The sequence below is a fragment of the Rhinatrema bivittatum genome, chromosome 5, assembly GCF_901001135.1.
Source record: "Rhinatrema bivittatum chromosome 5, aRhiBiv1.1, whole genome shotgun sequence".
Classification (NCBI taxonomy): Eukaryota; Metazoa; Chordata; class Amphibia; order Gymnophiona; family Rhinatrematidae; genus Rhinatrema; species Rhinatrema bivittatum.
Genome location: NC_042619.1, coordinates 86,497,803 through 86,514,955, shown reverse-complemented (window position 1 = coordinate 86,514,955; position 17,153 = coordinate 86,497,803). Strand labels below are relative to the sequence as shown.

General features: G+C 43.6%; 1 protein-coding gene across 1 annotated transcript in view; it reads left to right on the top strand.

Annotated features, from left to right (window-relative positions):
- The window catches only part of SACS (sacsin molecular chaperone), a 164,394-nt gene that overhangs the window by 100,202 nt on the left and 47,039 nt on the right, over nucleotides 1-17,153 (top strand). Inside the window, 1 exon segment of the mRNA XM_029602543.1 lies at nucleotides 5,518-5,609. Coding sequence (XP_029458403.1) covers nucleotides 5,518-5,609 — 92 coding nt within the window.

The following is a 17,153-nucleotide window of genomic DNA, read 5'->3' as shown; positions in this document are numbered from 1 at the left end:
TAGAAACATTGGCACCAGGTGGGGTCTTCCTCAGTTGGATCTCATGGCAACGCGAGCCAATGCAAAGATGACAAGATTATTCAGTCGTCGAAGGGAGCCCAGATTGGTAGGACTCGATGCCCTAGTATGCCCATGGCCAAGTGGGATTCTGCTGTACATGTTTCTTCCGTGGCCACTCATTGGTCGAGTGTTGAGGAACATAGAGGGGCACCGAGGGAACTTGGTGCTAGTGGTGCTGGAGTGGCCACGTTGTCCTTGGTTCGTGGATCTGGTATATCTGGCAAAGCTGACTAGGAAACGGAGACCAACTGGAGCTTCGCCATTACCACACATTAACAAAGGTGGAAAGAAGGCACAACGATTACTGGCATGGTTAAAAGGGGAGGTGAAAAGCTATGTTAGCCAAAAGATCTTCATTCAAAAATTGGAAAAAGGATCCAACAGAAGAAAATAGGATAATGCATAAGTGTTGACAAGTAAAATGTAAGATATTGATAAGACAGGCTAAGAGAGGATTTGAAAAGAAGTTGGCCGTAGAGGCAAAAACTCACAGTAAAAACTTTAAAAAATATATCCGAAGCAGAAAGCCTGTTAGGGAGTCAGTTGGACCGTTAGATGATTGAGGGGTTAAAGGGGCAATTAGAGAAGGCCATTGCAGAAAGATTAAATTATTTTTTTGCTTCATTGTTTACTGAGAGGATGTTGGAGATACCGGTATCAGAGAAGGTTTTCATGGGTAATGATTCAGATGGACTGAACCAAATCACGGTGAACCTGGAAGATGTGGTAGGCCTGATTGACAAACGGAACAGTAGTAAATCACCTGGACCGGATGGTTTACACCCCAGGGTTCTGAAGAAACTAAAAAATGAAATTTCAGACCTATTAGTAAAAATGTGTAACCTATCATTAAAATCATCCATTGTACCTGAAGACTGGAAGGTGGCTACTATAACCCCAATATTTAAAAAGTACTCCAGGGGCGATCCGGGAAACTACAGACCAGTTAGCCTGACTTCAGTGCCAGGAAAAATAGTGGAAAGTGTTCTAAATCTCAAAATCACAGAACATATAGAAAGACATGGTTTAATGGAACAAAGTCAGCATGGCTTTACCCAAGGCAAGTCTTGCCTCACAAATCTGCTTCACTTTTTTGAAGGAGTTAATAAACATTTAGATAAAGGTGAACCAGTAGGTGTAGTATATTTGGATTTTCAGAAGGCGTTTGACAAAGTTCCTCATGAGAGGATTCTAGGAAAAGTAAAAATTAATGGGTTAGGTGGCGATGTCCTTTCGTGGATTACAAACTGGCTAACAGACAGGAAACAGAGAGTAGGATTAAATGGACAATTTTCTCAGTGGAAGGGAGTGGGCAGTGGAGTGCCTCAGGGATCTTGGGACCTGTATTTTTCAATATATTTATAAAAGATCTGGAAAGAAATACGACAAGTGAGGTAATCAAATTTGCAGATGATACAAAATTGTTCAGAGTAGTTAAATCATAAGCAGATTGTGATAAATTGCAGGAAGACCTGAGACTGGAAAATTGGGCATCCAAATGGCAGATGAAATTTAATGTGGATAAGTGCAAGGTGATGCATATAGGGAAAAATAACCCATGCTGTAGTTACACAATGTTAGGTTCCATATTAGGAGCTACCACCCAAAAAATAGATCTAGGCGTCATAGTGGATAACACATTGAAATCATCGGTTCAGTGAGCTGCGGCAGTCAAAAAAGCAAACAGAATGTTGGGAATTATTAGAAAGGGAAAGGTGAATAAAACGGAAAATGTCATAATGCCTCTGTATCGCTCCATGGTGAGACCACACCTTGAATACTGTGTACAATTCTGGTCGCCGCATCTCAAAAAAGATATAGTTGCGATGGAGAAGGTACAGAGAAGGGCAACCAAAATGATAAAGGGAACGGAACAGCTCCCCTATGAGGAAAGGCTAAAGAGGTTAGGACTTTTCAGCTTGGAGAAGAGACGGCTGAGGGGGGATATGATACAGGTGTTTAAAATCATGAGAGGTCTAGAATGGGTTAATGTGAATCAGTTATTTACTCTTTCGGATAATAGAAAGACTAGGGGGTACTCCATGAAGTTAGCATGTGGCACATTTAAAACTAATTGGAGAAAGTTCTTTTTCATTCAACGCACAATTAAACTCTGGAATTTGTTGCCAGAGGATGAGGTTAGTGCAGTTAGTGTAGCTGTGTTTAAAAAAAGGATTGGATAAGTTCTTGGAGGAGAAGTCCATTAACTGCTATTAATCAAGATGACTTAGGGAATAGCTACTGCTATTACTGGCATCAATAGCATGGGATCTTCTTGATGTTTGGGTACTTGCCAGGTTCTTATGGCCTGGATTGACCACTGTTGGAAACAGGATGCTGGGCTTGATGGACCCTTGGTCTGACCCAGTATGGCATGTTCTTATGTTCTTATCTGGAGATCGACTGTCCTCTGCACTTGGCTCATCTGCCAGACCCATATTTTTGGATAGGGAGGATCAATTTTGTCTCACAGCGTGGCTTTTGAGAGGTGGCGGTTGCACCTGAAGGGATATTCTGAATCAGTGATCTTCACTACGCTTCAGGTCAGGAGACCTTCTACGTCTTTGGTGTATAGTATTGCCCTGGTGGTGGACCCTTGGCCCGAGGTGGGATTGACCTCCCCACGGGTCCCCACCATCAGGAGGCGAAGCTGACTAGGAGACGGAGACCAACTGGAGCTTCGCCAATACCAGCCCTCGTTCCCCACAGGTTGAACCCTTGGGTGCCGGGGCCGACTGGACTTAGGCGGGCCTCTGTGTGATGACTCCCAGTAGATGAGGTGCAAGGGTTGCCAGGAACCAGCAGAGGTATCACTTACTTATTTATTTATTTATTTAATTCTTTTTTTTATACCAACATTCATGACAGTCATATCACATCGGTTTACATCGAACATTAGAAGAAAAGAAATTACATTTAACAGGGAGTAATAACTTGGATGGAGTACAGGAGATTGCTTATTTGAAAGCAGCCTAAAGCTGAACTACCTTGCAGGGGGAGGAGCCGAGAACTGAACTAGGTTAACAAGAGAATGAGAGTGAAGATTAAACCAGAACAACTTATATCTAATGTTACTTATTCTATGGTATCAGGGATGGGGGAGGGAGGGACATAGGGAGGGATGGGAAATGGAGGGGAAGGAATAGCCACAAGGAGAAACTTGGGCGCAGTTGCAGCAGTGAGAAAAATCTGCTGTTTTTTAAGGAAACGCTTGTTTAAAAAGCCAAGTCTTGAGTTTTTTTTAGGTCCGGACGAGGCATGGATCCAGAGGCCCGGGCGCCAATAAGAACAGGGCGAAGACAGGGGGCGCCCAGGTAGTAGAGGTCGAAGCCTAAAGGCCAAGTCCCAGTAGAGTTCAAGGCGTAGTCAAGGCAAGCTGGTGTCAGGGCAGGCGGCTGAGCAAGAAAAGGTGTACTAAGTCCGAGCAGAGCAAGATTCAAAGCCATGGAATCAGTCCAAAGCGTAGTCCAACGTAGCAAGGGTCAGAGCCGGAGAATCAGTCCTGAGCGTGGTCCAATGTAGCAAGGGTCAAGGCCAGAGAATCAATCCAATGAGATAAGCAGGGACCAGTGTACGAGTCAGGATCAGGAACCAGCAACGATGGGCAACTAGCACACGAACAAACATGGAGACTTGTTGCCAAGGCAAGGAACTAGTGGTGAGGCCCTACCTTAAATAGCAAGGACCGATGATGTCATCATCCGGGACCGCAGGCTAGTTTCCTGCTGCGGCCCCTTTAAAGGTACGGGAGACGCGCGCACATGTGTTTAAGCCAGGGCCCGCAGGAGGCCGGATGATGGCATCTCTCCGCGGCCCTCGCAGAGAGACCTGCCAAGAACCGAGGAGGTCCGCGGAGGAGTCAGGAACAGCCAAGGAGGCAGTAGGTGCACGGGGGCGTAAGCGGCTGCTCACAGCCACAAGCGAAGATGGTCCAGGAGCAGAGCTACAAGGGTGAGTAGGCCTGGTTGCGGGCCTACCGCGGGCGGGACACACTACATATGGTAGAGTTTGGAAAGTTTTTGAGTCCTGGTGTCTTCAACAGGATCTGGACCTGTTGTTGGTGGAAGTGCCACACATTTTGTCCTTTTTCAATAAGACTTGTCCAAAGGCCTAGCCTATGGTTTGCTTCGTGTTGAGGTGTCGGCTTTGGGTTGTCTTCGGGGAAAATTCCGAGGTAGGTCTTTGACCGCTCATCCCAATGTTGAGTGTTTTCTGAAGGGGGCTAAGCATTTGTGGCCTCTGGTTCAGAAGGTGTGTCTGAATTGGAATCTCAATGTGGTTTTGTGGGTTCTCTGCAGCACACCCTTTGAGCCCTTAAGACGGTCCTTGGGGAAGGATTTGACGATGAAGGCTGTTTTCCTGGTGGTTATTTGCTCGGCTCTGTGGATTTCTGAGCTTCAGGCGCTTTCTTGTTGGGATCCATTTCTGCGTATTGCGGAGGACAGGGTAACCTTACATATGGTTCCCTCCTTTTTGCCGAAAGTGATGTCTTCCTTTCATGTGAGCTGCCGGCCTTCCCAGATTGGTTACATGGCTCTTCACAGGATAGGGATCTGCATCTTCTGGATGTGCGGTACACGCTGTTGCGTTATTTGAAGGTCAATAATAGTTTTCGGAGGTCAGATCACCAGTTTGTGGTGTTCGGTGGAGCAAGAAGAGGGGAGAAAGCCTCTAAGGCTATGATTTCTAGGTGGCTGAAGGAGACCATTTGTTCAACCTATATCTGTAAAGGTTGTGTAGTTCCGGCGGGTCTCCAGGCACAAGCAACCTCCTTGGCGGAGTGTCAGTGTCTCCTCAGGAGATTTCTAGGGCTGTAGTGTGGTCTTCATTACATACTTTCACCAAACATGACCATTTGGATATTTGAGAGCAAGAGGATGCATCTTTTGGTGAGAGTGTTAAGAGTGGGTCTTTCGGGTGCCCACCCGGTTTAGGGGTGCTTGGGTACATCCTACTTGTCTGGACTGATCTGGGTTCATACTGGAAAGGAAAATTGGTTCTTACCTGCTAATTTTCGTTCCTGTAATACCACAGATCAGTTTAGAGACAGGGACTCATTGTTGCGGCTGAAAGACTACATTTCCTGGTTAAGATTAACCAGTGTACATCAGGTGCCTTTTGTTGCCATACAGTTAAAAAAAAAAAAGTTGTATTTTTTTTTCTGAGTAAGCGGTTAGCAGGACTTTGCTTGATATTGTTTGGCTTGTCAGTTCAGGGGTTTCTAACCCTAGGTTAGATTTTTGCCCCATTCGCCCTAAAGAAGGGGGATTGGGTTCTACTCTTGGCTTGGGTACAGGTTAATACTGAGGGACTGCAGGTGGCACTCTCGGTTATGTAGCAGTGTCCCAAAGTTTTGTTCTCTGCCTCCATCTTCTGGTAGGGATGCATTAACCCACTTGTCTGGGTTTCTAAATAGTTTATTGATAATATGGTAAAAGTTTTCATTTTCACTACTAGTTCACTTTTTCCTGGTCTTGAAGAACGACTTCTGTTTGAGGACTTGAAACCTGGAATTCTTACTGCCTTGAAAGAAGCTTCCAAAAGTCGAGGTAAGACCATTCGATGATATTTAATGTTGAAGATATATATATATTTTTTTTTTTTTGCTAATTGTACAATACAGTGGATATATGCCTGTCAAGTTTGCAAAATTCCAAATAGGAAGCTCTTTGCAAAGTAGAACCTTTTCTCCTTCCAGGAGGACAAAGCTCCTTATTTAGATTTTTTTTAAATTAGGTTAAAAAATGAACTGTACTTATCATTTATATTGGGTGCAAGATACAGAATACATATTATTACAGTGTCAATATCTGTAAGCATTTTCTTCATATATGACATATTCACTCAGTCTGTCTATATAATTCACTATGTTTGTGTGTTGGTCACCCTGTGTGTCATGCTCCAAAATCCATATATGTGCCGCCTTTTTAGGAAATTTTAGTGAGGTTTTCCCCACGTACAGTTTAGAACAGGGACAAATAATAACATACATGCCTATGTCAAACTTTGTACACCCAACCACACCGAAGTGTTACGAGGTCGTTCTGACTGCTCTTCTTCTGGGGTTGTGTATGTTAATATTTGTCCCTGTTCTAAATTGTACGTGGAGAAAACCTCACAAATGGTTAAGACCCGTATTATTAAACATTGGTCAATATTAAAAATTGTAGAGAAAACGCTCCGTTGGTGGAACATTGGGTTCAGCTTTCCAACACACTTATCTGATTTAAAATTTTTTGTAATTGATGTGGTTCGTTTGCCTGCAAGGGGGTAATTATCATGAGTTCCTCCTCAAAAAAGAACAAAAATGGATTTTTCTCTTAGATTCCGTGGTACCGAATGGTTTGAATTGTGATTTAGAGTGGAATCTTTTCACCTAAGTTGTACCGTCTGTGATTTGATTGGTTACTCATTCCTGCTTTCTGATTGGTTAGTGAATTCGCGCCAACATTTCTTGTTTGTTTAAATGTCCATCTCTCTGTACTTGTCTTGCACTCCCTGCTACCTGTTCACCTGCAATGAGAAGGGTACGTAATGTTTACAGTTTGGTTAATAGCGTTCCGTTACATGTTGGAATATTTTTGTTTGTTATGGTCACCTGCCCATTTTTGTCTGCTACAGCCCAGCCTATTGGTATGGTCCTTTCTGAATGCTGTCCCTCCCGACGCAGCCAGTTTGGCGAAACACGGGGTCCGTGTCGGGGGACCTGTGGAATTGCATCTAAATGTTCTTGTATTCAAACAGTGGAGTTGCTGTATTAAAGATTAAAAACATTTAATGCAAAAAGATTTTTTCTGGACCATCAAGAGTGTGTGTCTGCGCTTATCATGTATGAACTTGGAATTAACAGAACCCATAATTTTTCATTTCTTAATCAGAGTTTGAACAGTACTGATTAGCATTTTCAAATCTTTGGATATCTTTTATATCTTTTTCCGAATTTAAAAGTTGAACTACTTTTGCTCACAGATCCTTTGACAATACTTTTGCTTTCCCCATGCTTCAGCAACTATAAAAGTCAGTGTAGCCCTGGATGAAATGAACAAGGGTTTCTCAAGAGCTAAGAAACTCATTGACTATTGATACACTGACACTAATTATAATCAAAACAAGGCACAGTTATGGATACCTACCCTTCATTGCCATCTCAACCTGTGTGTGTCAACTTGAGTGTATATTATCAGCCCAGACATTCAAGGGTATGCAAACTTTTGAACATGACCATTTTATTATTTTCTTTATTGCTATGGTTTGTTTAATGATTGTACTATTCTGTGATGGATAATAGTTTAATTTAAAACGCATTAAAAATAACAGATATGTCTTGTCTGATCACTGATGTTTTGTTAAAATGCTAATATCTTACAAATTCTGCCAGATGTATGTAAACTTATGAGCATAACTGTAATTGAATAAATCCCTGGATTTTGGGAGGGGTTTAGGTTTGCAGCTCATGAATTCTTTGGCTTGTCTGTAGTCTGGAGTGCTATTTCTTCTCAAGGTAGAAGTATTTCTTTTAACAATACTATTAGTGTGATCCCCTGCTCCACCAACATTGGTCTAATTTTTCTCGATATCACTGGCAGAGAGTTATCATACCATTATCATGGTTTACAGTTACAGTCTCCTTTTCTGATTTGAAATGTCTGCAATTCCTGTATGGGAACGTTTGAACCAGTAATGCTACTGCCAAGGCTTTAGGTTTTGTTACTATGCAGGCACTTGCCTCTCAAAGGCATAGGCAGAGCAAAAGTACTAGACAAGATGGAGACATTTTTAAAAGAGAGGTTCTTTATTATAAGATAGAGATTTGGAATTTTAGAGAGTGCTATTGGGATGAGAGAAATGGGAAACAGGATAATAGTTGCTTTATTCAATATGGGAGATAGAAGAGTTAGGGTCTGTGATAGCAACATACATCCTGGACCCTCCCCCACTTCTGTCTCCCATACTGAGTGCAGTTCTGCTTCTCCTTCAGCTCATCTTTAGTAATTTATATGTGTTTTATTTAGATGAGCCTCTACCACAGTTCCTCTTTGAACTATTTAAATAAGTTGTGATTTGGTACATATTATTGAAAATACTGTTGAGTGTGCATTACATTATACATTATTAAACAGACAGTAAAAGTGCTTAGTTTTTAATTGCATTTCTGGCAGAGTTCCCCTACTATTGTTGTTAAAGTCGTGTTTTAGATCTTGGTGCTTTGCATCAGAATGAGTACATGCTGTACCATGTAGCAACTAAGCTATTCATGGTGTTAACTTTTCAGTATGTATTTATTTATTTATTTATTTATTTATTTATTTAACAGTTTTTTATACCGACCTTCATAGTAAATAACCATATCGGATCGGTTTACATTTAACAAGGGTATAACTGGAGTAACAATTCAAGTAAACGAAAGATAAACAATAGGTGGAATAAGTCAAAGTTACAATCAACAGGGAAGGAGAACTTGGAAGCTTGCAACAAGCTGGAAAGAAGATGAGGCAGGAATAAATATAAAGTGTTACCGTGGAGCGTACGGGTTAAAAGCTTAATGGTGCTTTAACCTGGAAGAGTCAGAGTCAGAGTATACCCCATATTATGGAATTTATCATTGTTCTTTCTAATCTGTCCATAACATGTCTTACGTGTGTGTTTAATATCCTCCAAGGAGAAGCAGAATTAATCAGGTACAGAAGTTGGTAATGTGAAATCCTAAGGAACACGCACAGGGCATTTCCTAAAGTGCTCTGGAAAAGCTCAGAAGAACTTTCCTCATACATATAGGTCTTTCACACAGCCACGATTACATTCAGTCCTTTTTTTTTTTTTTTTTTTGTCCATTGTGACATCAGCAGCTCACTTCCAGCTGTGGAAGAATTGTTGGAATCCATTACATGTTGCATAGTAGCATTTTATATATCAGTAGATAATGACTATTTGGCCCATTCAGGAATCTCTGATAAATGAGGTGTCATTGCGAGAGCCTGTAGTGGGTAAACAAATAAACACCCACATAGTCAGCTGTCAATAATAGGTGTGGAATGTGCTCTCATCCTTGAGCTTCAATAACTAGAGCTGGAGCTCCCCAAAGAGCAAATAAGGGGTAAGAAGTTGCCCCTAAGCCTCTCGATGACTGAGGTAGAGATAAGTGGTGGTGCTAACAATTTCCTGCCAGAACTGGATGACTTTCAAGCTTTTGAAAAGCTGAGTGGAAAGTAAGTGTTGGAGCTAACAAGGGCCCACCAGGACAGGACGAATTGATCAGGGTCGGCCTGTGTAGAATGATGATGGCTCCTCCCATTCTATGGGTAGCACAGTGATATTACAGCAGTTTTTGTGCATAGTCATCACGATTGAATGTGCTTTTGTTACTGATATAAATTGTGGCCATGTATTTTCTGCTTGACCTTGTCTGAATATGTCCTGTGACAGCATCGGTGCCTAGCCAGGCTCTGAGGCTTCCCCCTACCGATTATGGTGGTCGTTACCTGTTCCTCCTCCGACGAAGCTCCATGGAGGCCGGTGGGGGACATCAAGGCCTGACACCCCCTGTCCAATTCTACTGGTGCCTGCACTTGTGGATGTAGGCTAAGCTCTTAGGGACCCATTCCATATTGCCACTAGTGAAGTTGAGGAACCCTATGACCCCCTGGGGGATATCATTTTAGTCTCCCTTCAGATCCTTCTCTTCTAGAGGCGCAAAGGATGTCTCCGCCTGAGGTCTTGACCTTCGCAGGGTTTGAGAGGCGAGGCCATCCTTTTCAGTTATTATTGGAGGAAGATGCTAGGCACAAAATGCTTGAGATCCTCCAGTTCGTGGAGCCTCCTAAGGAGATCATGGCAGTCCTGGTACACAAGATCTTAAGGAGTTGCTGCTGAGAATATGGGAACACATCCCCTCACAGTGTCTCCCGTCAATAAGAAAGCAGATAGCGTTTACCTCGTCCAGAAGACACCAATCGGTGGTGATTGAATCTGCCCTTAAGAGGGCCAAGCTCTATCAGACTCATTCCTCAGCACCCCAGGGAAGAACCATTGAGCGATGGACGCTCTTGGGAGGAAAGTATTTCAAGGTGCCATGCTTATTGCCCACATGGCTGCCTACCAGCTCTACATGCGCCAGTATTTGCAGGACATCTGGTAGCAGGAGGTGGCTGAGCAGCTGCCTCATCAGTAGCAGGACACCCTCATGTTACTGATGCATAAAGGCCTGGAGTGCAGAATACACGAGGTCCATGCGACCTACAGTGTTTTTGAGATGGCATCAACAGTCTCTGCAGCAGGAATCGGCACCCGCAGAATGGCATTGCTGCAGGCCTTAGATCTCCGACCAGAGGTACAGGAATGACATGCCATGTACTGGAGAGAATCTCTTCAGAGATAGAATGACGGATGCTGTGGCCCAACTTCGGGACCTCTATGAGACCCTCCAACAACTCTCCGCTAGTACTACGGATCCGCCGTCCTCATCCAGAAGACTGACAAGGCTGGGGCCAAGGAAGTCTTTCACCAAAGGAAGTACTATCCTCCACCTCCTCCCTCCCATCAACATGATCAGGGCTCCTATGGCCGTCCCAGGCAGCAGAGAGCCCCTAAGCCCCAGCCGGCTCCTCAGTCAATTCCAGGGACGGGGTTTTGACTGGGACTGTAGAGAGCATAAGTCAGTTGCCCATACCTGGGACAATGGACTCTTTCGTCGGGGGAAGGCTGCAGTTCTTTGCGAACCAGTGGCCCAGTATAACCTTGGACTAGTGAGGTCTGTCCATCGCCCGTCAGGGGTACAATTGAACTTATTGTGTATCCCACCAAATTGCCCTCTGTGCCCATTTTGGGGGCTGGTAGCGCATCAGGAGGTGCTACTAGTGGAGCTCTTCTCCCTCTTAATGGCCAGAGCAGTCGAGCCTGTACCACCAGGGCAAAGAGGGTGGATTCTACTCCAGGTACTTCCTGAGTCCAAAGAGAACAGGACGACTCTGTCTCATCCTAGATCTAAGGGCCTTGAGCAAGTTTCTAAAAACAGAAAAGTTCAAGATGGTTTCCCTGGCCACCTTGATCCCCCTTTTGCAAAAAGAGGATTAACTAATTTCCCTTCTGAAGGAGGCATACACTCATATCAAGATCTTACCTGGTCACAGGAAGTATATCCGATTTGTCGTGGGAAAACAGCACTTCCAGTACCAGGTGATGCCATTAGGGCTCATGTCAATCCCATGGGTCTTCACAAAATGCCTAGCCATGGTGGCGCCACACCTTCACAGGCTGGGAGTGCATGTTTTCCTGTATCTGGACAATTGGCTGGTCAAGAGCTTGTCTCAAGCAGGGGCCACCAGGTCCATGCACTTGACCATCTGGGTATTGGAATCATTAGGGTTCGTTCTCAACTATCCAAAGTCCCATCTCAGCCTGTCACTTCAATTGGACTTCATAAGAGCCCTGCTGGACATGGCTCAGTCCAAGGCCTTCCTCCCTTGCCAGAGGGCTGTCACCTTGACGACCATCATGGCAGAGATCTAACACAGCCAGCAGGTGTCAGCCTGAAACATGTTGAGGTTGTTGGGCCATATGGCCACAACTGTCCATGTCAATTCCTTGGCATGTTTACACATGCGCAGAGCCCAGTGGATCCTGAGGTCACAGTGGCAGCTGGCCACTTAGAGCCTCCAGGATTGCATCTGAATCACCCCATCTCTCTGGGACTCATTGTCCTGGTGGTGGGTACTTTCAGATCTGGAACGGGGGATCTCATTTCGATGTATCCCTACCCACATTGTCCTAACCATGGTTGCATCCACCCTGGGGTGAGGAGCTCATGTAGCTGGGCTCAGCACTCAGGGTCTTTGGTCCATCCAGGAACATTCTTGTCAAATCAACTTTCTGGAGCTTCGGGCGATTAGGTACGCACTATGAGCTTTCAGACATAAGTTGTCCAACAAAGTTGTCCTGACCCACTCTGACTGCCAAGTAGCTATGTGGTATTTCAATAAGCAGGGAGGCACAGGAAGCGGTCCATATCTGGTCATGGGCCCTGTCCCACGGGATGATGCTCAGGGCCATGTATCTGGCTGGGTTGGAGAACATGGTAACAAACAGGCCAAGTCGAGCCTTCAGACTCCACGAGTGGTCCCTGGACCAGGGGGTAGAAATTTGGATATTGTGCCTCTGGTGGAGCCCAGACGTAGATTTGTTTGTATCCTCCTGCAACAGGAAGATGCCTCGGTTCTGCTCCCTGTACAGGTCAGATGGCAAAACAGCCTTGGATGCCCTTACCCGTCATTGGGGCAAGGGTCTTCTGTATGCATATCCTCCAATTCCCTTAGTAGCGAAGACTATCTCTTGAAGCTTTGCGAGAACAGGGGGACTATGATCCTCATAACCACTCATTGGCTGAGACAGGTCTGGTTTCCACTCCTAAGGGAGTTGTCCATCCGGAGACCAATCAGTATGGGGACTTCCTCAGATTCATCACACAAGATCGAGGCCAGTTTCGCCATCCCAACCTCCAGGCTTTGTCATTCACAGTCTAGATTTGAGAGGCTGATTTTGCAACCATTCCATCTCTCAGAGAATGTGTCTCAAGTCCTGGTGGCTTCTAAAAAGCATTCCACGTGTGATTTAACATGTGGTGTGAGCAGAAGGCCCTAGATCCATTTTCCTGCCCCACACAAAAACTTATTGACTACCTTTTAGACTTGTCTGAAGTTAGCTTAAAGACCGACTCCATTAGAGTTCATCTCAGTGCAGTTTGGTGCATACCATCAAGGCATAGATGATACATCCATCTCTTTACAGCCTATAGTTGTACGTTTCATGTGGGGCCTGCTTCAGTTGAAGCCTACCCTAAGGCCTCCTGCTGTGTCTTGGGGCCTCAATGTGGTGTTAGCTAAGAACATAAGAAAATGCCATACTGGGTCAGACCAAGGGTCCATCAAGCCCAGTATCCTGTTTCCAACAGTAGCCAATCCAGGCCATAAGAACCTGGCAAGTACCCAAAAGAACCTGGCATAAGTACCCAAAAACTAGAACCTGGCAAGTACCCAAAAACTAAGTCTATTCCAAAGGGAGCTTTCATCAGCTCAGCTGATGAAAGCTCTCTTTGAGCCGCTGAATGCCTGTGACCTGAAGTACCTGACCTGAAAGGTCATATTTTTAGTAGCAGTCACTTCAGCGCGCAGAGTCAGCAAGCTCCAGGTCTTAGTGACTTATCCACCTTATACTAAGTTTTATCATGACGGTTGGTCTTGCGTATGCACCCTAAGTTCCTGCCTAAGGTGGTGACGGATTTCCATCTTAACCAGTCAATCATCCCGCCAATATTATTTCCCAGGCCCCATTCACACCAAGGTGAATGAGCACTGCACAGTTTGGACAGCAAGCAAGCCTTAGCCTTCTATCTGGAGCGGACAGAAGCCCATAGACTGTCCACTCAACTTTTTATTTCTTTTGACAAGAATAGGTTGGGCGTTGCAGTTGCCAAACAGACATTATCTACTTGGTTAGCAGATTGCATCACCTTCTGTTATGCCCAGGCAGGACTGCATCTTGGGTGTTATGTCAAGGCTTATTCTGACAGAGATATGGCAGCTTCGATAGCCCACTTGCGAGCAGTTCCCGTGGAAGAGATCTGCAAGGCTGCGATGTGGAGTTCTCTTCACACATTCACATCTCATTACTGTCTGGATAGGAATATCCGACATGGCAGTAGGTTTGGCCAGTCTGTCCTTTGGAACCTGTTTTAGGTGTAGAACCCAACTGTCCCGCTTAGGGCCTGTTATTTGGGTTCAGGCTGTCTCCCCCTCTGTTACCAACACCTAGTTGGGTATCTCTTGGTCCCCTTTTGTGCTGAGGAACAGGCTGTAGCTAGGGATTCACCATATGTGAAGACTACCATCCTGCTTGTCCTCAGAGAAAGCAGAGTTGCTTACCTGTGACTGGTGTTCTCAGAGGACAGCATGATGTTAGTCCTCATGAAAACCACCCGCCTCCCTGAGGAGTTGGGTTTCTCCTATTTTTTATTTTAATCATAATTTTATATTATAAGACTAGAGAGGGACCCTGCATGGACATGTTTTATAAGGCATGCTCAGTGTGCCTTGTTAAAGTTCTAGAAACTTTAGCATACGTTTTCCACATCGGGGCACCATCTGATGATGTCACCCATGTGTAAGGACTAACATCGTGTTGTCCTCTGAGAACTCTGCTTTCCATAAACAATTTTTAATAGAAACTGAGGTAAAATAACTTTTGCTGACTACTAACTTTAGGGTCTGCATACTAAGCTGATTACCATAGTAAAGTAAATCCTGCAGTATTTTCCCCGGTGATAAAATACCATGGGGAAAAATACAATGGGTTAGTACACCCCCTTTATAAAAGTATGCAATGGTAGCCTAGGGCTGCATGGTCTACATGATTTAAAGGGGCCAGGGAGCCTGAAGTAACCCCCTCAACTGTGCCAAAACCTTTGGAGATTTCTTGATCTTCTGTTCCAAACTCCACTCCAGGTCACCCCTTAAGACGGCCAAAGTTAACATTTTAATTGGTGAAGGTCCTGCACAAATCCCTGCCCCTTCCCTATGGCCAATCCCTTCCTTCTGGCTCCTACTTCAGTAGCCCTTGGTGGTCCATTGAGGACCCAGAATGCTCTCTAGTGCTTGACCTGGCAAAGAGAATTTCAAAATGGTGCCAGCCAATAGACCAGTATAGGCAAACACTATAATAACTACATAGGGGCAAAGGCATACTATCAGCCATTTGGTGCCATTTTTAAATTGGTGTGCTGGTAGGGGTGGAGGGCCAGGGTCTGGAGGGGAGAGGGTGGTTTGGCTAAAGATGAGGAGATTTGCTCCAGATTTACACCTTTTAAAATGTTTACTTTTTTACTTCGACTGCTTTGAGTGGGGGGGGGGGGGGGGGAGAGGGGGGTACTGGGACAGGATCTTGTGACACTTTGAGTGGGGGGGGGGGGAGATGTACTTTGGGTTCATTGGCCCTTTTTAAATCATAGGCCCAGGAGAATTGGAACACACATTAGTATCCTGATGCGCCCCAGGAAAGTTATTTGGATATTTTATATGCCGTCGTTCCATGTAAAAAATCACAACGGTTTACAAAAGTAGTCTTCATAGCTATAAATCTACAAGTATGACGGGTAATTGAGGTAGTTTTCATAATTAGACATTGACATCTATCAATCAGATTGTTGCAATACATTTAATTCAAGGTTTAAGACATGGTCGTGGGGGTAAAGAAAATGAAAATAAAATAAAATTACGGATTTCACATTTTAGTCATTACATTGTATCGATTCATTCATTCTCTTTTGACCTTCTTGTTTTCTTTCTACATTCAGATATTTTAAGTTAGGTTATTTGCATTTTTGAATAGCCATGTTGTTACCTCACATTTAAATCTTTCTGTCTGTTCTTTTATTTACATGAAGGTGCTTAGTAATGGGATATTTTGCACATTGGGATTGATATTAGATACATCCATGCAAAGAAGCCCCCAATACCCTTGCTGCACAAATAGGGGTAGATTTTAAAAGCTACACATGCACTTTCCGGCACACACACGCATGTTATAAAATCCAGGCGCTGTGCGCGTGTGCGAGCAGCATGCACAAGAGGGCGATGATTTATGCTAACTTCGCACAACAACACATCCCAGCCTTCCCCAGTTCCCTCCTAGTCCGCTCCAGTCAAGGAGCGGACTGGGAGGGAACTTCCCTAACCCCCTACCTAACCTCCCTTACCCTTCCCCTCTCCTCCCCACCTCCTAAACTTTCTCCTACCTTTTTTATTTTCGTTATTTTGTTGATTACTGCTCCACTGGAGGGGGGGGGGGGGAGAGAGAAAAATCCTTGGAAAAATTACCTTTGAATTTCATTTAACAGCTTGTTATGAATACAGTTTTGAAAACCTGCCATCAGCATTATGAATATAGTTTGTGTTTGAACATGCCGGTTTCATGCTTTTTATGCCTAATATTTGTAGTTAATTTGACACTCTATTTTCTGTTTTTCTAATTTAGCATTTTGGGAGTACTCCCTTTTATTTTTAATACTTCTGCCTCATTTACATAGCATACATAACATTTACAAACAGATTTTCATAGTTTAGCTTGTGTTTACTGGATTTAATGTGTTTAAACATCACATATTTCTACTTACTCTATGAACTTTTGAAATGTTCAGTTTTATCATTTTCTTTTAAGAATTCCCATCAGAATATGATAACAAACCATTTACTTATTTTTATGACATGAATATTCATTTTTTAAATGACTTCTAAATAATCAATGTAATTATGTTCTAGCACAACAACTTCTTTGGGGCTATGCAGGTAGGATTACTGGCTGTTAAGTGTGGTGAATGGATGCCTGAAATTTGGGTGCAAAAATTAATACTTTCTTCCTTTTTTTTCCCCTCCCTCTCCTCAGTCTCTTTTCCTACTTCACAGCAAACTCAAAGTAATGGAAAGGACAGCTATAACTTATAGTTCCTATTTATTTTAAAATAGTGAAAATCAGCAGCAACTTTATTTTATCAGATTCAAATGAAAAATAATGATATTCTTCATTAGAATATGTTGGGGACATTTTTAGATCTAGTAAGTCTTACTCTAAGACCTGTAGACCCTGTTTCACAGCAGTGGTTCAGTATCTTAGATTATAAACATTTAAATAGAAATGAAGATTGATTAGGATGGCAGATAAAGATTGCAAAACCACCTAGTCTACCGGTATAACAAAATGTGTGTGTTAATAGGGGCCTTCAGCACTAGATAAAAACATCAGATGCCTTTGTAGTTTGAACAGAATCAAGCCAAACACACAGTTTTTCTTCTGAGTCTCTTTTGCTCTTTAACGTTATGTTTAAGTGCTGTTTCCACATAGAACTGGGAGAGGGCACCTTGATAAATTGTTTTGTAGTATTAGATGCTTTAGGGAATGTTTTTGTACCCTGTAGCCAAGTAAAGAGAGTGATGAATATTCAAACAATATTTTGCATTGCAAAAATTTTGACTTCTTCCCTGCCTTACCATAACCTAAAAAAAATAAGGCCAGAGCTAATAGATACCTGATAAGGAGCTAATAAAGAGAAA